The sequence below is a fragment of the Oncorhynchus nerka genome, linkage group LG28 (genome assembly GCF_034236695.1).
Source record: "Oncorhynchus nerka isolate Pitt River linkage group LG28, Oner_Uvic_2.0, whole genome shotgun sequence".
NCBI classification, from domain to species: Eukaryota; Metazoa; Chordata; class Actinopteri; order Salmoniformes; family Salmonidae; genus Oncorhynchus; species Oncorhynchus nerka.
In genome coordinates, this window is record NC_088423.1 from 7,776,625 (window position 1) to 7,801,095 (window position 24,471).

At 41.9% G+C, this 24,471-nt stretch overlaps 2 protein-coding genes and 1 pseudogene across 3 annotated transcripts; all 3 read left to right on the forward strand.

Annotated features, from left to right (window-relative positions):
* Nucleotides 1-2,128: 2,128 nt before the first annotated feature.
* LOC115112846 (ATP-binding cassette sub-family B member 10, mitochondrial-like) lies at nt 2,129-9,502 on the forward strand (annotated as a pseudogene).
* A 3,780-nt stretch (nt 9,503-13,282) lies between these two features.
* Nucleotides 13,283-16,408, forward strand: LOC115112847 (actin, alpha skeletal muscle 2-like). The gene is made up of 7 exons (XM_029639853.2): nt 13,283-13,390; nt 14,359-14,495; nt 14,660-14,984; nt 15,113-15,274; nt 15,425-15,616; nt 15,715-15,896; nt 16,035-16,408. Exons 2-7 carry the CDS (start codon nt 14,367-14,369, stop codon nt 16,176-16,178), a joined length of 1,134 nt encoding a protein of 377 aa, XP_029495713.1. The 5' UTR covers nt 13,283-13,390; nt 14,359-14,366; the 3' UTR covers nt 16,179-16,408.
* A 543-nt stretch (nt 16,409-16,951) lies between these two features.
* Nucleotides 16,952-24,092, forward strand: ccsapb (centriole, cilia and spindle-associated protein b). Of its 2 annotated transcripts, XM_029639854.2 has the most exons (4): nt 16,952-17,336; nt 18,013-18,369; nt 18,779-19,053; nt 19,243-24,092. In XM_029639854.2, exons 1-4 carry the CDS (start codon nt 17,147-17,149, stop codon nt 19,411-19,413), a joined length of 993 nt encoding a protein of 330 aa, XP_029495714.2. In that variant the 5' UTR covers nt 16,952-17,146; the 3' UTR covers nt 19,414-24,092. The 2 variants fall into 2 exon arrangements, with proteins under 2 accessions (XP_029495714.2, XP_029495715.2); XM_029639855.2 differs by lacking the exon at nt 16,952-17,336 and having other exon boundaries at nt 17,873-18,369.
* Nucleotides 24,093-24,471: the final 379 nt, after the last annotated feature.

The following is a 24,471-nucleotide window of genomic DNA, read 5'->3' on the forward strand; positions in this document are numbered from 1 at the left end:
AAAATGTGCAGTGACAAACAAGTGGCTTCAAAAATGCTCAGAGGCAACATCCTGAGAAAGTATGGCCTGGTCAAAGCTGCAAACAGAGCATTTGGATTTTCAGCAGAAGCAATGAGGGAAACAGGCCAACCCGTCTTCAATACTCCAGGAAAAAGCAGTGTAACATAATTAGCACTGCCACATAAGAGAAAATCACTAGATTCTATGAACGTGATGTCAACAGTAGAGCAACAACAGGGGAAAAGGACACACTAACGAGGAACAAGAAAAAAAAGCAGAAGTGCTTCTTGAATGGCACAATTCAGAACCTTTATCAGGATTTTAAGAGGGAAAATTCAGACATTAAAATGTCCTACCATGAATTCTTTAAAATACGTATTTTTGGGTTGTCAAGTCAACAGTCCAGGATAGGGACACATGCCACATGCAAAACCCAAGCCAATGTCCAGTTCATGGCGGACAAACTACAGTATCACAAATCACAAAGTTGCAAAGTCACAAAATTACAAAGTTGCAGCAAAAATGGGAACCTTATTGAGTCTTGCTGTGAGAACCTGAATTAAGAGTGTATGTATAGAGAGTGCTCCCTTTGCCAAGCCAAAGAGCTTATAACATCTGAATTTGATGCTGGTGAGCAGACATGGTGGTTTGAGTGGAAAAACAAAGCTGAAGAGAGAGAGAAGGAAAAACAAAGAGGGGAAACATGGAGAAGTTCACTGTACATTTGACAGTATAAGAAAAGGTGTGTGACACACTGCATATTCTACTGGAGCACTTCTCCAAAGGATTGAAACAGAAGTTGGGGAAACACGTGTACAACATTCCACACCAATCCTCCAAACTGAGAGAATTAAGAGAATCTGCAGAAAGAGGAGATCATTGTGCATACTGACTGTGCAGAGAACTCAGGGGCGCAACTTTCACTGGGGATGGGGACGGGGGGACATGTCCCCCTCACATTCTGAAATTGCATTTTTGTCCCCTTCAGTTTTATCATTTGAATGTAATACAAAATGAGGCAACGGTGTGCTTTAGGACCATGCAGACACCTCCGAGTGGTCGGGTAGGCTGTTTGGAATGTTTATCCGACTGGATTAAACTAATTATTATTATTATTTTCCCCCACTTCTAAAATCAAAGTTGTGCCACTGAGAGAACTACCTGTGTAAGTACACCAGTGAAATCCTGGCAGTTCACTTTGGTGATTCTCACATGCAGGTGACCCTCCACACCTGTGTTGGACATACCACAAATGATACCGTTTCACTTTGCTCACTGAGCTCTTCTATGCGGATGACCCCTCTGCAATCTGGGCTCATCTTTCAAAAACACTGGCCTATGTCCTTGCGCTCTGCCCACTTTTGGAATGTTACTTTTTCTTTAAGTTAATTACATGTTTTACAGTGGTTGTTGTTTAAAATGTTTGCAATAAAATATTGTTATTTTTTACATAGATGTCTTTTCCACCACACCTTGTCATTTCCACCACACCAATATGTTTTAGGTAAATTAGTATACTATGTCTAATTTACATTGATTGATTTGTTTTAGATAGGGAAATCATATAGTTGTTTTCATAATCTCATTAAAAGTTTGGGTGGAAATATATATATATTTTTAATGATAAATAAATATTTTCAGCTGTCACAAAGGCAAGTTTATACATTCAGGCGTTATGTTGAATGATTAATTTTAGGAAAACCTTAAAAAGCACTTAAAATAATATTCAGTGCAAGTTAATGAACAAATGTATAAGAAATGTGTTATAAAATAATTGTATGATATTTCATTTTAAACTAAAATGGATATTTAATAATGTGATGGAAATTACATTTGTCTATGGCTGTCTGAGAAAAATGAAAATATATACATTCCTGAATAATACGATCGCAGCTATCATCGGATATTATTTCTAGACAAATCAAAGATGATTATAATACTGGTAAAATGGTGTTTCAATACATTTTAATTCCTGAAAGCTTGCCGGGATAAAGTGCCCGAAGATGTAGAATCACCCAAATATTGAATTTGTTAAACCATTTTACTGGAATACCCATCGGAAGAGGAAATCGCATTAGCAGAGTTTTAGTTATGAACGACCTCCGTCCGTCCATTCACCAAAATGTTTTAGATAATGCAAATAAAACACACACCATTTCATTCCCACTATTTTAATCAATTAAGTTTTGTTTAATTGGAAACACATACACATGGTTAATTTACGTTTGAAAACCAGGAAATAGCTTCAGAAAGAGGTCTCCTTAACGCTAGCGCACTTGAGTTGTCATTGTTCTTGCATTTCTGTCTCTTGGACGCTCGCTAACTGTCTTGCAGAATGGGACTGTTGCTGTTGTCAAGATGTCTAGGCGTAAATCTTTTGAAACGCAAGGTTCAATCCCGTACACATAGACTAGTTTGATTAGAATGCCAGACGTCCGTCCCGTGGGCGAGAGGAAAAGGAAAAGGTTCGAACCTTTGGCACGCGCTTCGCTTTCACCCCGGCGGAGATGCACTCTCTCGTGCATTGTGTTCCACTTGCATTTGAGGAGCTCATGAACAACCACGGTAAACTTAGCCAACTACAGCTCCTCCACAGACTCCGAAAAAGCAACACAAGAAGTTGACAGCAAAGATCTGCAACCAACAGAAACAAAACCAACTCCAACTTGCGTCTGTCGGGTAGGACATGTCACTGGTTCACTGTACAACAGGGACAACTTCTAAAATGACAAACGTGGCACTGAAATAACACTGTTATCACTAAGTTGTGCCTGTGTAGGGTTGACTTCATTACAACCTTTATTCCTTACTTAGGCCCTATTTGTTGTCATGACAGTTTATATATTTGCTTAACAATAATGAAGTAACTTTCAGTTTTGATTCTTATATTTTATCTACGCTATCCTCCACAGCGGCTGTGGGTTTCCAGTGCTGGCCCTTCTTTCTAGGCCAAGTTATTGACACCATCTACTCCAGCTCCTCGGAGGACTTCAGTGCCTCCCTCTGCTCTCGGTGTATCACGCTCTTAGGGGTGTTTCTCTGTGGGGGCGCTGCCAATGCAGCCCGTGTCTACCTCATGCAAATCTCAGGTGTGTGTCACCATTTGCTTCCAGTGCATGCAGAGGTTTCCATAACGATTACACAGGTGACTGACTATGAGGGAACTTAATTTACTATCTCTGAACATTTTCATGACTGTTTACACTTTGATGCCATACAGAGGAAATGTGTTACACAATTAGGTTATGACTCTTGCAGGGCAACATATTGTAAGAATTCTACGCGTATCCCTATTTTCCTCGATTCTGAGGCAAGTTTCTTTGATAAGACCCGTACCGGGGAGCTCATTAACCGCCTGTCTGCCAACACGGCTGTCATCGGGCACTCCCTCACTGACAACCTCTCCGGCGGGCTCCGCGCTCTCGCGCAGGCAGCAGCTGGGATCATCAGTTTGTTTTCTCTGTACTGGTGTCAGTTCTAAGATTGTGAGTCACATCAGAATGTAAGTCAACTGGTTTATTGTCATGAGGAAGATGTGATTTTTTTCATCCCTTCAGGTACGGCTTTCCTCGGGTGGACACTACACAACTTTTAAAATCCTAACATCGCTGAGCCTCTCACATTAAATAACTATCTGTAGTTGTTTGTCTTGCCAACATTGTAGCGCACAGACTAAAATAGTGATGAGCTATGGCTCAAAGCAGCCTTATAAACGTTCAGTCAGACATTCACTCTTGCCATACAGAGTTGAATTGAATAACATTCCTTGTGAACTTCAGACCTGTAACGATTTGACACTTTCGCTTTGGTTAAATGCAAGTACAAACGCATACTATTAGTAGCCATTGCTCCTGCTTGAGAGTACACATTATGTGATGCAAAACGTAATCTCACTGGTTTCTCTAGTGAGCTCTCATTTGCCATTGCTGATCACCGCTCTCAAAACTTGTTGTACATCTCACACTACAAGAGCATTGCCGAACCTGTGCCGATAAAATCAAATATATTTGAAAATATTGGGACGTATGTGACTACTTAAAGACGAGATCGGTAGCCCTCAGATTGCGTCTTTGACCTGCAAACATTAAACGAGTGTAGGTGACGGCCCCGTGCCTACTCAAACGCATCTCGAAAACTTGTCTGGAACCGCTAAATTATGGCCAAAATCGTGTCATGTACACCCGATTTAAACGGCTCCATTGTTCTGGTTACTCTACGTAGATTGTTGACTGTCTGTTTTGATCAAAGTTCTTTCTGTCACAACAAGGAAATTAAAATTTAGCAAGTCACTTGAGTTTCTTCCTTGTTTACTGTATTCCTAGGACTTTGTTTCGTAAAGCAAAAATATCCATTACAAATTATTATACTAAATATAGTCAAGTTGAATACATTGATAAATATGTTCACAGATCCTTTTTAGTCATTCGTGGCTTTACTGGTTCAAAAGGTAACAGAGAAAGCTTAAAAGACTCGAGCTGAATTGCCTCCTCACATTTCCTGGCCTCTCCTTCCCTCTCTGCCAACAGTTTTATGTGTCACCCAGTTTAGCAGCTTTTGTGCTTCTGATCGTGCCTCCTATGGCTGGCCTGGCTGTCATATACAGGAGATACCTGCACTCCATAATCAAACGCACACAGGACTCTCTGGCCGAGGCCACACAGGTAAGACCAGGCCCACTAACTGCTCATCATTACAGTCATTATTGAGGCAGTGTTTCCCCTAGATTACTCTCCAAGCAGAGCACAAATACAACCTAATCAACATCCAGGTCTTTTAACCCCAAAATATTGAATTGAAACCAATTGATCAGACTGATACTCTGTTGTTCTGTCCTCTTGTAGTTGGCAGAAGAGCGTATCAGCAACATGAGGACAGTTTGTGCGTTTGGTAAGGAGCTGACAGAAGTGGCCAAGTATACAGAGAAGGCAAACTACATTCTCCACCTGGCCAAACAGGAAGCTGTTTTGCTGGCCGGGTTCTTTGGAGTGGTGAGCATTCAGCCATTCAATGTTGCCCAATTTTCCCTAAAAGAGATGGTTGACATTTTGTCAATCACGTCAGTTGAAGTACTCCACCCCTTTGGTCTTTTGAAAGACAGGAATCACAGTTGTCTGATCTGTGATGGAAGCTTGTGTTTTTCTGGCCCTGGCCTATGTTCCTTCAGGGGCTATTGGGTTGTAACTGCTTTCATATGTTTTTTTTTTTAGACAGGACTCAGTGGCAACATCATCATCCTCTCTGTGCTGTATAAGGGAGGGCTATTGATGGCCACCGAGCACATTTATTTTTTTACCTTTATTTTACTAGGCAAGTCAGTTAAGAACAAATTTTTAATGATGGCCTAGGAGCAGTGGGTTAACTGCCTGTTCAGGGGCAGAACGACAGATTTGTACCTTGTCAGCTCAGGGATTTGAACTTGCAACCTTTCGGTTATTAGTCCAACGCTTTAACCACTAGGCTACCCTGCCGCCACATAACTGTGGGAAAGCTCTCTTCATTCCTCATGTACGCCTTCTGCGTGGGCATTAGCATTGCAGGTAGGGTGCATATAATTGTCTCATTTCCAATCCATGCATTCTGAGGAAAACCCCAGCTCATTAATACATGAACAAATCACACTTACATAAAAAACGGATTCTCAGTTGCTTAGCTCATCTAAACATTTGTTTAATTGTCTGTTTGGTTGAATAGGGATGAGCTCGTTCTACTTTGAGCTGATGAAGGGTTGTGGAGCAGGGCCACGGCTGTGGGAGGTACTGGACAGGAAGCTTGAATTCCCCCTTAATGGTCAGCATCATTCCCCTCTAATTCTAGACCACACTGAGACAGCATTGTGCAAAACACCATAGCTACAGCACACTTCACACTCCTCTGCATCTAAACTGGCATGTCCTTTTTCCACCTCATTTCTCTATAGAGGGTATTGTGCTGAGGCCGGAGCAACTGAAGGGTAATCTGGAGTTCCAAATCAAAGATTTGTCACATACACATGGTTAGCAGATGTTAATGCGAGTGTAGCGAAATGCTTGTGCTTCTAGTTCCGACAATGCAGTGATAACCAACAAGTAATCTAACTAACAATTCCAAAACTACTGTCTTATACACAGTGTAAGGGGATAAAGAATATGTACATAAGGATATATGAATGAGTGATGGTACAGAGCAGCATACAGTAGATGGTATCGAGTACAGTATATACATATGAGATGAGAATGTAGACAAAGTAAACAAAGTGGCATAGTTAAAGTGGCTAGTGATACATGTGTTACATAAGGATGCAGTCGATGATGTAGAGTACAGTATATACGTATGCATATGAGATGAATAATGTAGGGTAAGTAACATTATATAAGGTAGCATTGTTTAAAGTGGCTAGTGATATATTTACAACATTTCCCATCAATTCCCATTATTAAAGTGGCTGGAGTTGGGTCAGTGTCAATGACAGTGTGTTGGCAGCAGCCACTCAATGTTAGTGGTGGCTGTTTAACAGTCTGATGGCCTTGAGATAGAAGCTGTTTTTCAGTCTCTCGGTCCCAGCTTTGATGCACCTGTACTGACCTCGCCTTCTGGATGATAGCGGGGTGAACAGGCAGTGGTTCGGGTGGTTGATGTCCTTGATGATCTTTATGGCCTTCCTGTAACATCGGGTGGTGTAGGTGTCCTGGAGGGCAGGTAGTTTGCCCCCGGTGATGCGTTGTGCAGACCTCACTACCCTCTGGAGAGCCTTACGGTTGAGGGCGGAGCAGTTGCCGTACCAGGCGGTGATACAGCCCGCCAGGATGCTCTCGATTGTGCATCTGTAGAAGTTTGTGAGTGCTTTTGGTGACAAGCCGAATTTCTTCAGCCTCCTGAGGTTGAAGAGGCGCTGCTGCGTCTCCTTTGCCTACCCGACCCGCAAAGATGCCCCTATCTTCCAGGCTCTGTCATCGCCGTGGTAGGCCCCAGCGGATCGGGCAAATCCACCCTGGTCTCCCTGCTGCTCATGCTCTATGACCCATACTCAGGTGAGGACTTTAGCCATCTCTTACAGCAACTTCATGCTGTAAGAGCATGAAGCTGCTCGCATTTCCCTACACTCGCATTAGCATCTGCTAACCATTTGTATGTAACCAATAAAATGTGATTTGATGTCACTGTGTGCATGTGTCTTACATTTCATCAAGTCTTCTGATTTTGAGGTCCCTGTTTTGCTCTGTAGGTGTGATCACTATTGACGGGCATGATGTGAGAGATTTGAATCCTTATTGGTTGAGGAGTCACATTGGAACTGTTAGTCAGGTAATCGGTCACATGATGGCATTATTAGTTGACCACATGTTCCCATTGTTGTGGCTGAGCTGGTGTTGTGAGGTGTGGTCTGTCCCTGTACTCTGTGGGTCTGCAGGAACCTGCACTCTTCTCCTGTTCCATCGCTGAGAACATTGCCTATGGAGCGCCCGACTTTAACACGGTCACAGTTCAGGAAATCCACCGGGCTGGACAGATCGCCAACGCCTACGAGTTTGTCTGAGGTTTCCCCGAAGGCTTTGACACAGTGGTGGGAGAGAAGGGTGTTCTACTGTCAGGTGAAACAAATACATAGATTTCCTAATGATGGTGTTGGACTTCATTGGACATTCTCAACCCTGAATGATCTGACTACAGACAGATATGGGTTTTGTTATGGAGTTCTTCATCATAGCTTCTTTAACAGCTGGAATGGAATGACTTATTTTACTTGAACCAACAGGTGGTCAAAAACAGAGAATTGCTATTGCAAGGGCTCTGCTCAAGGTAATTTAATTACACCCGATTGCATGTGTCAACAATGGATGTTTTTAGTTATATGAGCTAAAGTAATGTTTACTTCCCTCGTCTTCCTTCAGAACCCCAAGATACTTCTACTTGATGAGGCTACAAGGTAAGTGATGTGCATAATCACATCACATGTTTTATTTCAGCCTCTTCCTCTTCATTTTGGACAGTTAAGCAAGGTCAATAAGCTGGGTGATGTCAAACAACCCAACAATATCATGTGAGCTATAACTTGAGGTTACTTGCGTTAACCCTGGTTATCTGATAACGAGTAAGTTCTCTCGCTTCCCAATAGCGAGAGACTGAAACAAGTATTTGAAAGAGAACTCAATGGACCTCTGATCTAATTCTAATCAATTAATTTTAACTTACTTTTTTTATTTTTTATAATAATGTTTCCTCCCCTATTCTCCAGTGCCCTGGATGCAGAGAATGAGTTCCTGGTCCAGGATGCTCTGGAGCGGCTCATGGATGGGAGAACGGTGCTGATCATCGCCCACCGCCTCACCACCATCCAGAACGCTGACGCCGTGGCGGTGCTGGGCCAACGGTGTGTGGTGGAGTGTGGTCAGCACGCACAGCTCCTCGGCAACTACCAAGGCCTCTTCAGGAAGCTGATGGAGAAACTAGCCTTCTTCCAAGAAGGGCAAAAGCAAGCGTTGAAAAGAGCAGAGAACAGGAGAGTTCTTTAAATGTAGAGAAAGTGCCTTTACAGTAGCTGTGTGGTGATGTGCTCTGCTACACTCCTCAGTACGTCAGTGTGTGAATCAGATCAAGCTGCATGTGCATATCAAATAGATCATGGATGATTTTGGAATGTGAGTACTGCAGATATCTCATATAACTGCTGGGATTCATTTTGAGATGGTCAATGGGGTTGGCTTCGTTTTTCCTGAAAATAAGAAGGACATTAAAACTCTGAAGTATGTCAAGTAAATATTGTCAATTAGGCGGATCTATTTCCAAGACACGGCAAACATACAGAGAACTGAAATACAAGCTACATTGTCATAAATGTAGATGATAATCAAATAACATCTTATATTCTAGGTGATAAAGCAAGGAATGAACCGCCACTGATCAGTTATGAAAATTATGTGCCTATCCATGAAAATATTCTGCTATTCAAAGGTGCTTTTGGGACTTTGCTACCAGTTTGGTGAACATGTCTGAACAATCTAACATTCAGTGGGTAAAATTTAATTCAAATCTATGTATTGCCCTAGCTAACACATCGGACTCCAATAATCAACTAATCATGATATTCAGTTTAGAATGTAATTAATTTAATCAGCTGTGTTTTGCTAAGGGTGGGGAAAAAGTGTGACACCACTCTGGCCCCCCGTGGACTGGAGTTGCCCGGTTCCTACATCACTTTTACTCATATCTATATAAAATCTCTAATTGATATTCTGTGAATACTTTTTCAAATGAACCCCCACTAATAGCCCTACTAATACAGCAGATGCAGTACTGACATTACATGACAGGTTTATATCATACTCAGTCATCACATATTCTCTGAAAATATTTCCTCATACCAAAAGAGGGTGCTATTACCCTATTGATTTTTTTTCTCTCCAATCCGTGTGTGTAAAGTGTGTTTAAAAAAAGTTAGAATTTTACCTGAACTACACTGAACAAAAATATAAATGCAATATGTAAAGTGTTGGTCCCATACTTCAAATAAAAATTCCCAGAAATATTCCATATGCACAAAAATGGCATTTTTCTCAAATTTTGTGCACAAATTTGTTTACATCCTAATTGGTGAGCATTTCTCCTTTGCCAAGATAATCCATCCACCTGACAGGTGTAGCATATCAATTGTGGCATATCAATAAGCTGATTAAACAGTGTGATCATTACACAAGTGCACCTTGTGCTGGGGACAATAAAAGGCCATATGCAGTTTTGTCACACAACACAATGCTACAGATGTGTCAAGTGATGCAGGAGCGTGCAAATAGCCTGCTGACTGCTGGAATGTCCACCAGAGCAGTTGCCAGATGCTTGAATGTTAATTTCTGTACCATAAGCTGCCTCCAATGTCGTTTTAGATAATTTGGCATTATGTCCAACCGGCCTCACAACCGCAGACCTCCACATCAGAGGAGTATTTCTGTCTGCATTAAAGTTATTTTGTGGGGAAAAGCACATTCTGATTGGCTGGAAGAACTTGACTGGCCTGCACAGAGCCATGACCTTAACCCCATTGAACACCTTTGGGATGAATTGGAGCCAGGCATAATCGGCCAACTTCAGTGCCTGACCTCACTAATGCTCATGTGGATGAATGGAAGCAAGTCCCCGCAAATAGCCTGCTGACTGCATAGGCCCACCCACTAGGGAGCCAGGCCCACCCATGGCTGCGCACCTGCCCAGTCATGCAAAATCCATAGACTAGGGCCTAATGAAATTATTTAAATTGACTGATGTCCTTATATGAACTGTAACTCAGTAAAATCTATGAAATTGTTGCATGTTGCATTTATATTTTTGTACAGCATAATTTCAGTTCGGATATGTGGGCTATCCAAAACAATTCCTTTGATTTTTGCCTAATCCTAATACACTACATGATAAAAGGTATGTAGACACCTGCTGGTCGAACATCTCATTCCAAAATCATGGGCATTAATATGGAATTGGTCCCCCCTTTGCTGCTATAACAGCCTCCCCACTCTTCTGGGAAGGCTTTCCACTAGATGTTGGAACATTGCTTTGGGGACTTGCTTCCATTCATCCACATGAGCATTAGTGAGGTCAGGCACTGAAGTTGGCTGATTACACCTGGCTCCAATTCATCCCAAAGGTGTTCAATGGGGTTGAGGTCAGGGCTCTGTGCAGGCCAGTCAAGTTCTTCCACACCGATCTCGACAAACCATTTCTGTATGGACCTCGCTTTATGCACGGGGCCATTGTTATGATGAAACAGGAAAGGGCCTTCCCCAAGCACAGAATCGTCTAGAATGTTATTGTATGCTATAGAATTAAGATTTCCCTTTGCTGGAACTGAGGGGCCTAGCCCAAACCATGAAAAACAGCCCCAGACCATTATTCCTTCTCCACCAAACTTTACAGTTGGCATTGCGCATGGTGATCTTAGGCTTGTGTGTTGCTGCTTGGCCATGGAAACCCATTTCATGAAGCTCCCGACGAACAGTTCTTGTGCTGATGTTGCTTCCAGAGGTAGTTTGGAACTCGGTAGTGAGTGTTGCAACCGAGGACAGACGATTTGTATGCCCTACGCACTTCAGCACTCTGCGGTCTCGTTCTGTGAGCTTGTGTGGCCTACCACTTTGGGGCTTAGCTGTTGTTGCTCCTAGACGTTTCCACTTCACAATAACAGCACCTACCGTTGACTGGGGCAGCTCTAGCAGGGCAGAAATGGGATAAACTGACTTGTTGGAAAGGTGGCATCCTATGACGGTGCCACATTGAAAGTGACTGAGCTCTTCAGTACGGGCCTTTCTACTGCCAATGTTTGTCTATGAGGATTGCATGGCTGTATGCTCAATTTTATACACCTGTCAGCATCAGGTGTGGCTGTAATAGCCAAATCCACTAATTTGAAGGGATGTCCACATACTTTTGGCCATGTAATGTAGGTCAGGCCATGAAGTGCAGCCTATCTGTCATGAAAACAGAGGTGCCAAATTAATGTGACTAGAAGAGACCTCTAAACCTCATTAAAGCTAGAATCCTTAATTGAAACAATAAAGCAGACACCCCATCTCGGTTTTGGTAAAAATCTGAGGGATGGCCCTGGAGAAATGTAACCACTCTCAAATTCATAGACAGAGCTATGGATGCAAAGACTGGCCATCCATGACATCAACACTATAGTTTAATCATATTTTGAGGATGTTTGTTGACATTTACATTGTTTACTAACTGTGAGGTATACAAATATTATATTTTGGGTTTTGATGGGGTACGACAGTTGAACTTAAGCTCATGAGGCGATTGGATTGAATCCCAGCCCTAGTTTATCCTTGCCCTATTACACTCATATAAAAAAGGTTATAGAAATGTTTCTATCACTTGCTTCATATATGGCACCCCTAAAGGTTCTAGGCAGTTCAAGAAAATGGCTTAATTGGGCTTCTGTATTAAAACCTTTAGGGGTGCCATAATACATAATATACTAACAAGCAATAGAACCACTTTTGATTTTATTTAGAACATTTTTTCTAAGAGTGTAAGGTTCTCTAGCTCAGGCTGGAGAGGTCTTCTGAGTGGCTAAACTGGGGCATCACCTGCTGGGGCAGACAGTTGAGTAGCAGCAGCTGGGATTGCAGACCTTGTCAAACCAAACCAGCCTCAGATGTAGAGCTACTAAAAAAACGCTTTATTTATTTTGTACAACACAATATATAAGATCAAGTGAATGGAAGGACTAATTTTCACAGAATTTCAATATAAAATAATGCTCAGCAGCTATTCATTTTCATAAAGACAGCATTCTAAGGTTAGATATGAGATTATTGGATAGCTTATCGTGTCATGTGGTCTGGCTACACTGCTAACGGTTTAGACAGGATCGTCATGGCAACACTGAATTAACCCTGGCCTCCTGTGGTCTCTGTCAACAAATGATTTGACTGGGGTGTTGCTGTGAGCAGGTGACCTGGACTATTTCTTTAAAATATATATATATATACTGTATAATAAATGTATTACTAGAACTGGTTTTAAACCCAATAAATAACATACTATGCTGCTTACCATAACATGCTTAGTATAGCTGTTATGATCTGTTTCAGATGATCTGTCTGATGCTGGCCATAAATACACTGATGGAATAATAATACCTTTATTTGGTCTTCTAACAAAATCTACATTTCAAAAATGATAACTTTGTATGCATGCAACTAGCAAATAGCATCATGGAAATAGTTCATTAAACGTATGCTACTACAGGCCTGAGTCAATGGGGCATCTGTCATAGTTTCGATAACCCACTGTGATCTAGAGCTCTAAACCGAGTAAAATCCCAAAGATCAAACTAGCAAAAATGACAGACCAACCCATTGTTAAAACGGCTGTGCAATTGCATTAAAATTATATGAAAGGAATTCCATTCTCAAAGGAACATTCACATTTTTGTAATTAGCCTGCAGTAGTTTGACAGAACAAGAACGTAAACTACCTTCTTTCCTTGGTGTTGTCATTCCTATATGGCTATAAGGTTGCGGTCCTTGATAAGGGAAGGGCTTTCCAACCGGGATCCTGTTTGCAGTTAAAGTTTGCTATGCCATGAGGGTGTCTTACAAATCACAGGCTCTCCATATACGGCTCTGGCACCGTGGCTTGGAATCAGGACAACAGTCCCATACATGGAGAGCCCTGCAGCTCACTTCGAAACCGGGGAGCCCTGTAACCTGCCTTCGAAGTCTCCCCCTGTCACCCCGAAGAACCTAATATGGATGACGGCTGGGTAAATGTCCAATGGAATACGTAGACATTCCCAATGGTGGGTACGGGAAATAGGCCGAACGCGGTGAGTATATAAGGTTGGAAGTGCCACTGTAGCTCGATCCAGCAGCAGTTGTTTTCCGTGTTCTGAGCTTCATTTGAGACAGACAAGGTAAGAACCTGGAATCAACACAAACATCAAAGACTGGATCTACTATTTATGGATTAATTTCAATGGAAATACTCGTGTGTTTGTTTTTATTTTACATCTGCGGGACCAATTAATATTACACAAGATACAGATAGTGATGTCACAGGCTCTTCACCTGAAGAAATTACTAATGGAATTGTATAGGCTACAACATGGGCAAGGGTAGAACAGTGATAAAATACACATTTTCCTTTCTATCAGATTATTTGGTAAACCCTTGTTTGTAGAAGCCTAATAGACTTGCCTACCTTTATTTTGTGTTGTGAAATAAATTGGAGGAGTTTCATGGAGTTGAGAAAAAATAATTGCAGAGATCATTACACTCATAGAACAAATTAGTGTAGGCCTATAACATGGGTATACAATAAGGAGAACATGTCCAGTAGGCAATTCAGCGGGCGACAACATCAATGGGGGAATCTCTCGGGCTAGAAGATCGAGGGTTCGAGATCTTCTCCCTGCTTGTTTCATTACATTCGTGTCAAACGACAGTGCAGGTGCTTGACCGGTGAGCCCGTTCCTGTAAGACAAAGAGTCGCAAACTAGAGCGAGGACGCGCTCTTTGAAAGGAGGGAGTAGTGTAACGACCCTGGGTTTATAAGCGCGGATATCGAATTTGTCGCTTGAGCATGCTTTAGCGGCACAGTTGATAGTACGCTGGACTTCGGTCTAGAAGGTCGAGGGTTCGAGACCTGCTCCCTGCCTGTTTTATTACAATAATATCGACATAGTAGCATGAGTAAATCTTATGATTATCTAAACAAGTCCTGTGTGTTAGCTGTCATTTGTGGCTTGTACAATACATAATAAGTTGGACATACAGTTTCGGTGTGCATCGTGCGCTATCTTGTTCTGTGATGTGTTACACAGCTCCGACGTGCGTGCGCCAAGCAGAAAAATTAACATACATTTTTACTTGTATTATTAAGAACCCAAGATGTGTGACGACGACGAGACTACTGCTCTTGTGTGCGACAACGGCTCCGGCCTTGTGAAGGCTGGCTTCGCCGGTGATGATGCACCCAGGGCTGTCTTCCCCTCCATCGTTGGTCGCCCTCGTCACCAGGTAAGATCTGCTCTCCAATGATGTTTGCAACAGGCCCATATTATGCATCCCCCCCCCCCCCCCCAGTAAATCCTGTATTGTCCATCTATGCGTTCACACTTAATGTTTTGACTGGGAATAGGCTACGTCCCCATATAAACCAACGAGTCTCCTCTTTCCTCCAGGGTGTCATGGTCGGTATGGGTCAGAAGGACTCCTACGTAGGAGATGAAGCTCAGAGCAAGAGAGGTATCCTCACTCTGAAGTACCCCATCGAGCACGGTATCATTACTAACTGGGATGATATGGAGAAGATCTGGCACCACACCTTTTACAACGAGCTGCGTGTGGCCCCCGAGGAGCACCCCACCCTGCTCACTGAGGCCCCCCTGAACCCCAAGGCTAACCGTGAAAAGATGACCCAGATCATGTTTGAGACCTTCAACGTCCCCGCCATGTATGTTGCCATCCAGGCTGTGCTGTCCCTGTACGCCTCCGGTCGTACCACTGGTAAGGAATGCAGAGTTTACACATCTAAATAATGAACCTGAAACAACATATCGCCTACGTGTAGCCAACCATGTCTCTTTATTATGAGTTCATTCAGATGAATATTGACGTTTTGGTTTATGTTCAAGGTATTGTGCTGGACTCCGGTGATGGTGTGACCCACAACGTGCCCATCTATGAGGGTTATGCCCTTCCCCACGCCATCATGCGTCTGGATCTGGCTGGTCGCGATCTGACTGACTACCTCATGAAGATCCTCACTGAGCGTGGCTACTCCTTCGTCACAACTGGTGAGATTTCGTTTGCCTTGTTTTAGTAACCATGAGAATGCCATGCGTAATCTGTCAAATGAGAGCAGACGCACAAGACGTTCGCATTTGGCTGTGCATAATTGCAATAATTTGTTCCATTTTCTGAGCAAAAATACTTCTTCATTACAGCCGAGCGTGAGATCGTGCGTGACATCAAGGAGAAACTGTGCTATGTGGCTCTTGACTTCGAGAACGAGATGGCCACTGCGGCTTCCTCCTCCTCCCTGGAGAAGAGCTACGAGCTTCCCGATGGTCAGGTCATCACCATCGGTAACGAGCGTTTCCGTTGCCCAGAGACCCTCTTCCAGCCTTCCTTTATTGGTACGTAATCATCGTATAACGAGTAGGGGTAATATATATGCCTGCTATGTTGGTCGAATTAAAGAGATGATGTTTCTAATATGATATGATCTGAACAGGTATGGAGTCTGCCGGTATTCACGAGACCGCCTATAACAGCATCATGAAGTGCGACATTGACATTCGTAAGGACCTGTACGCCAACAACGTGCTGTCTGGCGGTACCACCATGTACCCTGGTATTGCTGACCGTATGCAGAAGGAGATCACTGCCCTGGCCCCCAGCACCATGAAAATCAAGGTAATTATATAATCGTTAACCCGATGACAATATTCTGACATTTAAAATAACTTTTTGGAAAAATAAAATAGATCTCAACAATACAATATTAATATGTCATGTCTTTTAAAATCTAATACTCAACTTCATTCTCTATAGATCATCGCCCCCCCTGAGCGTAAATACTCCGTCTGGATCGGTGGCTCCATCCTGGCTTCCCTGTCCACTTTCCAGGCCATGTGGATCACCAAGCAGGAATACGACGAGGCAGGCCCCAGCATTGTCCACCGCAAGTGCTTCTAAACCTATCATCGTCTCCAGTGTCTGCTTTCTCTGGATCGCGAAGAGAAACAACATGTTGTTACTGGACTTTTTTTGCCACGCTTTTATTTTGTAACCATGTTACCTGGGGAGAAAATCTGCAAATGTCAACCAACATCAACAAGAACGAAACATGCCATGTTATTATTCAACATGTGAACGTGAATGTACATAAATACTAAGTTATTAAAGTCCATTATTTGGTATTTTCATACATTTCTGTTTTGTAATCAACAGTCTATGTTAGAAAAGACATACCATGATCATCATGCAATGAACCAATGGTCTTGCCTACTCGTGCACATGCACAGGTAGACTGCATGGCAAATTTAGGATTTTCATTCTGAATGCAATGGCACTGTGAGATAATAGGCTATTGGAAATATCAAGGTCAACCACATTCATTGTTATCAAATTTCACACATTCGGACGTTTGCGCGCGCGATAAAACTGCATGCAAACTGACTTGCGTGGAGTCGGCATGGAGAGAGTGAAAGGTGACTCTCCGCTATTCCTTCGCTTGAATGTGCTATGCTTGCTCCTTCCCGGGTATTTTAAACTTCGCAGCAACACAGATTTGACACTAATCTCATATTCCAATAACATATTCTTCATTTAGAATACATGGGCAAATAATTGAACACAGTTTTAGAGCAAATATTTCACACATTTCAAACTCTTCAAAGCGCCCGCCCCATCCATCCTTTTGAAAAGACAGGTAAGCCTATCCACGATTTTGACCAAACATTGCTCTAGCTATCTAGCACACTGATTGCAGGTTACTAATCAGTTGCTCATATTAGCGCTGGAGCAAAACCCTGCGCACCAGCACTCCGGGAGTAGAGCTACTCAGCGCATTCTGCAGACATTCATTTTAGCCACAACATTCCTGTTTTCTAGGCAACATTTACCACCTATTTAAAAGCATCTGATCAGACTCATGTTATACCATGTTTCATTTGGTCTGTGCATTCACACCCTATTCTCATATATTCGGCCACCTGTTGGGAGGAAATGGCATTCTAAATGGATCTCAACTCCGGGCGGGGCTTAGACGTAGCAAGCCTATGATTACGGCACACGAAACACCATCTGTTGTGTTTTGCTTCCGTGAAATCCGAGCCAGTAACTCTATATGCTGTAAGTATAATACATTAGAATGTTCAAACCTACGATTTGCAATACAGTTTCAGACATTCTATAGTTCTGTGCAGAATTAAATCGCATAGGCTACAGCGTGCATAATCTAGTTATCTTGCACATTTTGCATTCGTTGCAGTGTAAGCTACATTACCTACATTATATAGTCGTTTTATTTTCCTACTTAGTGCATTCTGACAATAGAATATGGAGATTGATATGCTATTATCAGCTTAATTTTCCAATAATAATCATGTCATACCAGTTTAATAATTAATTGCATAGTGAATGCAATGCAATAACGATTACATTACAACACGCTGTATGGCTAATTGGCTAGAGCTTCAAATAAGAATTAATGATAAAAAACACAAATTTCTCTACGCTGAAAATATTATGGCATAAAATCTAGAAGAGTCGTTTGAAGAAAGTCCTCTGTATGACGACGTTTTTTAAGAGGGCGGGGCATTAACGGGTGCGTCAACTTTGCATCACACAGCTGTTCAGCCATTGGCGTCTTCTCTCTAGGATTCGTACTACACCCCCTATGTTTTGGTTTAAATGTCTGGCGCGGGATGAGTAGGCTAGGTATAGTCTGGTATTGCTCGCTACTATGTAACAGTTTTACATTGTAACCAGACAGGAATGAATTCAAACACATTTTCTTTTTGATAAGGGTCTAACAAACGGAAATTAAGAATGGTTACAAAGAGGATCCGAACGGAGTATATGAAGAGATTCAAGGACCCGGAATGGGAAACCTACGCAAAGTGCTATGAGGAGATGATAAAGTACAGACTGACGAGAAGGCTTTTGGAACAAACTCATAATCCGTGGTTTTGGAACAATGACAGTGACTCGGAATCCAGCAGGTCCACTCCTCAAAAGAATAAAGTTGAGCCATTGGTCCTAAAAGATGATTCACAACGAGAATGTGCGAGAAAGATTCCACCTAAAGAACCATTGGAACAGAAGATCCCCATTTCAGAAGAACTGCAAGAAATTGCAACTCCGGAGAACTCACCACCCATTGGTAAACATGCTTAAGGTCAATGTTTACAGTTTTATTATCAACTATTTAAATGTTTGTTTCATTATACATATATCCTCAGGAATTTTCTTACAATGTCTTGCACAATTTCACCTATGTATTTAAGATGTTTATGCAGATGGGAATTAGCTGTTAGCTAAATCTAGTAGCTAACAGCTACCAAAGACTCGTGTTTTTGTTGTACATGGTCTCTGCCTGGTCAAATAATGTTAAAATAAAATAAATAAATAATGAAACAATAGGACTCTCATACTGATAAGTTAACAAGGAAGATTAAAAATGATTTATATCACACTGTTAACTGTTTCTTCCTACAACACTTGCACATATTAAAAACTAAGGTATACTAAAACAATTATTGAACTCATGAGTATTCCTCATCCCTTCCTAGATGTACAGGGTGCTGTGGACGTAGGCTGTGGAGAGACAGAGGAAGAGAAGCTGGGACAAGGATTAATTGCCCCTGAGTCAGGGAAGAAGCCAGAGGCCCAAACTAAAACCAAACAGTCCAGAAAGCCCCCCAGGGCATGGAGCCAGCTACGGAAGCCCAAAGAGACTGACAAGAAAAACAGGCACCCATTTGCCCTGTATGGAGGAGGTGATAAGCCAGCTGAGATGGCTAGGAAGAAGACTCACAATGTGGGTCCAGCTGCATCAACCAAGGAGGTGATTACTCACAGCCAATGCAAATTCCAAAAGGTCTGTCAAGTGTTTAAGTGTAGTAGGTCAATGGGGTGGTTTGTCAGACCCAGATTAAGCCTAGTCCAGACCTAAAAGGAATGTTCAATGGAGAATCTCCGGTAACTGGCCCATAGTATTCCTTTACTTCATTTCACTAACTCTTGTGGTCCTCAGATCCACCAGTCTGCATTACGGGCCAAAACCAGACGGGAGGTTGAGAAGCAGGTGCAGAAAGTGGACAAGTGGAGAGTGCGGTCTGCAGAGCTGGAGAAAGTGACCATAACCAAACCTGACTTTGACCCCTGGATGACAGAGTACATGCGCTGCTTTTCTGCCAGGTCCTGATAGATATAGAGTGCAATACTTTTGATTAACATAGGACGGGGAATATGGTATTTGAAATCAAATAGAAAACATAAAGAATTATTTTGTTTCCAAAGTTTGCATTCACCATGCTTTTCTCACAGCTTTTAAAACGTTTTAATGTTCATACAGTACAGTCGTGGCCAAAAGTTTTGAGAATGACACAAATATTAATTTTCAAAGTCTGCTGCCTCAGTTTGTATGATGGCAATTTGCATATACTCCAGAATGTTATGAAGAGAGATCAGATGAATTGCAATGAATTGCAATGTCCCTCTTTGCCATGCAAATGAACTGAATCCCCAGAAAGCATGTCCACTGCATTTCAGCCCTGCCACAAAAGGACCAGCTGACATCATGTCAGTGATTCTCTCATTAACACAGGTGTGAGTTTTGACGAGGACAAGGCTGGAGATGACTGTCATGCTGATTGAGTTCGAATAACAGACTGGAAGCTTCAAAAATAGGGTGGTGCTTGGAATCATTGTTCTTCCTCTGTCAATCATGGTTACCTGCAAGGAAACACGTGCCATCATCATTGCTTTGCACAAAAAGGGCTTCACAGGCAAGGATATTGCTGCCAGTAAGATTGCACCTAAATCAACCATTTATCGGATCATCAAGAACTTCAAGGAGAGCTGTTCAATTGTTGTGAAGAAGGCTTCAGGGCACCCAAGAAAGTCCAGCAAGCGCCAGGACTGTCTCCTAAAGTTGATTCAGCTGTGGGATCGGGGCACCACCAGTACAGAGCTTGCCCAGGAATGGCAGCAGGCAGGTGTGAGTGCAACTGCACACACAGTGAGGCGAAGACTTTTGGAGGATGGCCTGGTGTCAAGGGCAGCAAAGAAGCCACTTCTCTCCAGGAAAAACATCAGGGACAGACTGATATTCTGTAAAAGTTACAGGGATTGGACTGTTGAATCCCCTTTACGATTTTTTGGGGCATCCGGAAAAAAGCTTGTCCGGAGAAGACAAGGCGCTACCATTTACTGTGTCATGCCAACAGTAAAGCATCCTGAGACCATTCATGTGGGGTTGCTTCTCAGCCTGTCCCTGATGTTTTTCCTGGAGAGAAGTGGCTTCTTTGCTGCCCTTCTTGACACCAGGCCATCCTCCAAAAGTGGGCTCACTCACAATTTTGCCTAAGAACACAGCCATGAATAAAGAATGGTACCAACACATCCTCCGAGAGCAACTTCTCCCAACCATCCAGGAACAGTTTGGTGACGAAAAATTCATTTTCCAGCATGATGGAGTACCTTGCCATAAGGCAACAGTGATAACTAAGTGGCTCGGGGAACAAAACATCAATATTTTGGGTCCATGGCCAGGAAACTCCCCAGACCTGAATCCCATTGAGAACTTGTGGTCAATCCTCAAGAGGCGGGTGGACAAACAAAACCCCACAAATTCTGACAAGCTTCAAGCATTGATTATGCAAGAATGGGCTGCCATCAGTCAGGATATGGCTCAGAAGTTTATTGACAGCATGCCAGGGCGGATTGCAGAGGTCTTGAAAAACAAGGGTCAACACTGCAAATATTGACTCTTTACATCAACTTCATGTAATTGTCAATAAAAGCATTTGACACTTATGAAATGCTTGTAGTAACATATTAACACATGACAAAATATCTAAAGGCACTGAAGCAGCAAACTTTGTGAAAATTAATATTTGTGTCATTCTCAAAACTTTTGACGACGACTGTACACCTACTCCTTCCAGGGTTTTTCTTTATCTTTACTATTTTCTACATTGTAGAATAATAGTGAAGACTTCAAAACTGAAATAACACACATGGAATCATGTAGTAACCAAAAAAGTGTAAAACAAATCAAAATATATTTTATATTTGAGATTCTTCAAAGTAGTCACAAGTTGCCTTGACAGCTTTGCATTCTCTCAACCAGCTTCATGAGGGAGTTACCTGGAAGGCATTTAAATTAACAGGTGTACCTTCTTAAAAGGTCATTTGTGTCATTTTTGTCCTTAATGTGTTTGAGCCAATCAGTTGTGTTGTGACTATATAGGGTTGGTATACAGAATATAGCCCTATTTGGTAAAAGACCAAGTCCATATTATATCAAAAACAGCTAAAATAAGCAAAGAGAAACGACAGTCCATCATTACTTTAACACATGAAGGTCAGTCAATGGCTTCTTCAAGTGTAATTGCAAAAACCATCAAGCGCAATGATGAAACTGGCTCTCACGAGGACTGCCACAGGATAGGAAGACCCAGAATTACTACCTCTGCTGCAGAGGATAAGTTCATTAGAGTTACCAGCCTCAGAAATTGCAACCCAAATAAATGCTTCCCAGAATTCAAGTAAGACATCAACATCATGTGGTCAGAGGAGGATGCGTGAATCAGGCCTACATGGTCAAATTGCTGCAAAGAAACCACTACTAAAGGACACCAATAAGAAGAGACTTGTTTTGGCCAAGAAACACGAGCAATGGACATTAGACTGGTGGAAATCTCTCTTTAGGTCTGAGTCCAAATTTGAGATTTTTGGTTCCATCCGCTGTGTCTTTGTGAGACACAGTGTAGGTGAATGGATGATTTCCGTATGTGTGGTTCCCACTGTGAAGAATGGAGGAGGAGGTGTGATGATGCTTTGCTGGTGACACTGCCAGTGATTTATTTAGAATTCAAGGCACACTTAACCAGCATGGCTACCACAGCATTCTGCAGCAATACGCCATCCCATGTGATGTGGGCTTAGTGGGACTATCATTTGTTTTTCAACAGGACAATGACCCAACACACCTCCAGGCTGTGTAAGGGCTATTTGACCAGGAAGGAGAGTGATGGAATGCTGCGTCAGATTACCTGGCCTCCACAATCACCTGACTTCAATCCAATTGAGATGGTTTGGGATGAGTTGGACCGCAGAGTTATGGAAAAGCAGCCAACAAGTGCTCAGCATATGTGGGAACTCCTTCAAGATGGTTGAAAGAATGCCTTGATGACAGCTTTGCACACTCTTGGCAAATGGTGGCTACTTTGAAGAATCTGAAATATAAAATATATTTTTATTTGTTTAAAACATTTTGGGTTACTACATGATTCCATATGTATTATTTCATCGTTTTGATGTCTTTACTATTATTCTAGAATGTAGAAAATAATAAAAATAAAGAAAAACCCTTGATGAATAGATGTGTCCAAATTTTTGACTGGTACTGTAAAGTATTGCATCCAAATCATGCATTAACTTAATTCAAGTTTCACAACGGTCATGCACAAAATCCTCTGAATGATGGAATTGTTTATCTTGCAGTAACAATGTGCAGTAAATAGTCCTCCGTTTGTGAAATCCCAATATCCCCGTCCAAAGGTATTTATACACAGAATGACACTCGATAGTCCTGGTCTCAGCTTATTGCACCGCCAGGCCCCATCCCCCAGGGTTACTCTCGGGAGGCATTAGGCTTAGGCGGTATACCGGGTTATTTTGAAATACAGACAGTATGATTTTCAAAACCATCTAGCAGAGGGCACGTGCTACGTTACTGCTTATAACTAACTAAAAGTTAACTAACGTGCCAAATAAATTATTTCCAGCTCAGGACTCCAGCTATGCATTTGGTTTGCTGACCTGCAAGATCACTCTTATTGGTTACAACTGAAACAATCAATTCCCTCCTGTATCAAGATCCCTGCTGCCTAAATGAGCTTTTTGCCTTCTTTTTTAAGTTTGGAAAGAAATAGCGCTCCTTGTGTGCACTGCAAGTAATACCGTATACCCCAGTATGGTACAGGAACGTTGGAAAGGTATGAAAATCTGGACACAGTATAGATGTCATTGATAAACCTCTCCCAAAAGGGAACTCAATAGCATATTGACCTCAGTGACAATGTTCTGTACATACTGTAGATAATGAAGGTCAAAATTTAGTCGTATGTGGATGTTCTCATGGTCAAATCTATTTTTTGGGGTGGTTCAGTATTATGTTATGGTCTTCTGTTGTCATATATTAATTTTATTTGTCAGTATTATGTTTTAAGACCACAGGTTTTATTGTAAAAGACCATAAGACAACGTTTAGAACTAATTTGGATTAAATAATGTGCAATAAATAGATTCAATAAGTTGTAAATAACTAATATTATGTTTCAAATAGCTACAACAGGGTCAATGCTTTCGATTACAGTGATCTTAACCACAGGATGCATGAAATGTAATAATCTACCAGCACCGGATAACAATTGATTCACTGATATCTGTGTGAGTAAGCTGCAGTACACAAAATGTCCATGTTGTGAAGTATAGAACAATACAATTTACTGCAGCCATTACATGGAGGTCTTGATTTACTCAAAAGCTTTGGGACATCTTCCTGTCAGTATAATGACCTGTCGGTGCTGAAGTGAATATGTTTATGTGAGGCTACATTACTTGGAATAAAGCCAGTAGGACTAGTGAGTCCAGATCACAGACAACCTGTAAGGAGGGAGCTCATTTCCAGCTCCAACAGATTCAAAATCTCACCACTATTTTCTTGTTTAAGTGTTATTTTGTATGTTCAAACGTAAATGTTTACACTTTTACACATTTAATGGTACTGATACTGAGATCAGATTGCATTTTGATATTGTGTGCTAAAATAATGAATAAACTACTTTTTTTTACTGAAATGTGTGACTTGGAAAACATCCACCAGAAAATATTTATTACAGTAATGAGATTGAAAGGCATATTTCACCTGGATACTCAACAATTTGTCAGCACAACCACAAATATGCCTCAAATTATATCTAATGTTGGAATGTCAATTAACAAAAATATGGACAATGCCATCCATTACTATGCTCATGTGTTACATTAAGGGGACAAGAGGGAAGGTGGGGAGAGGACATACCATCATGTAGTAGTGATGTGCATTTTCTGTACTGTAACTGTCAGTGCCTTCTCTGGGAACCATATTAATATATCGCGATCTTGCTCCAGCAAATGGTCAATCTAAGCAGAGGAATGACATTCTAGAGACTGCCATTTCTAACAGGGAACTGAAAAGTCCCGATCTGCATTG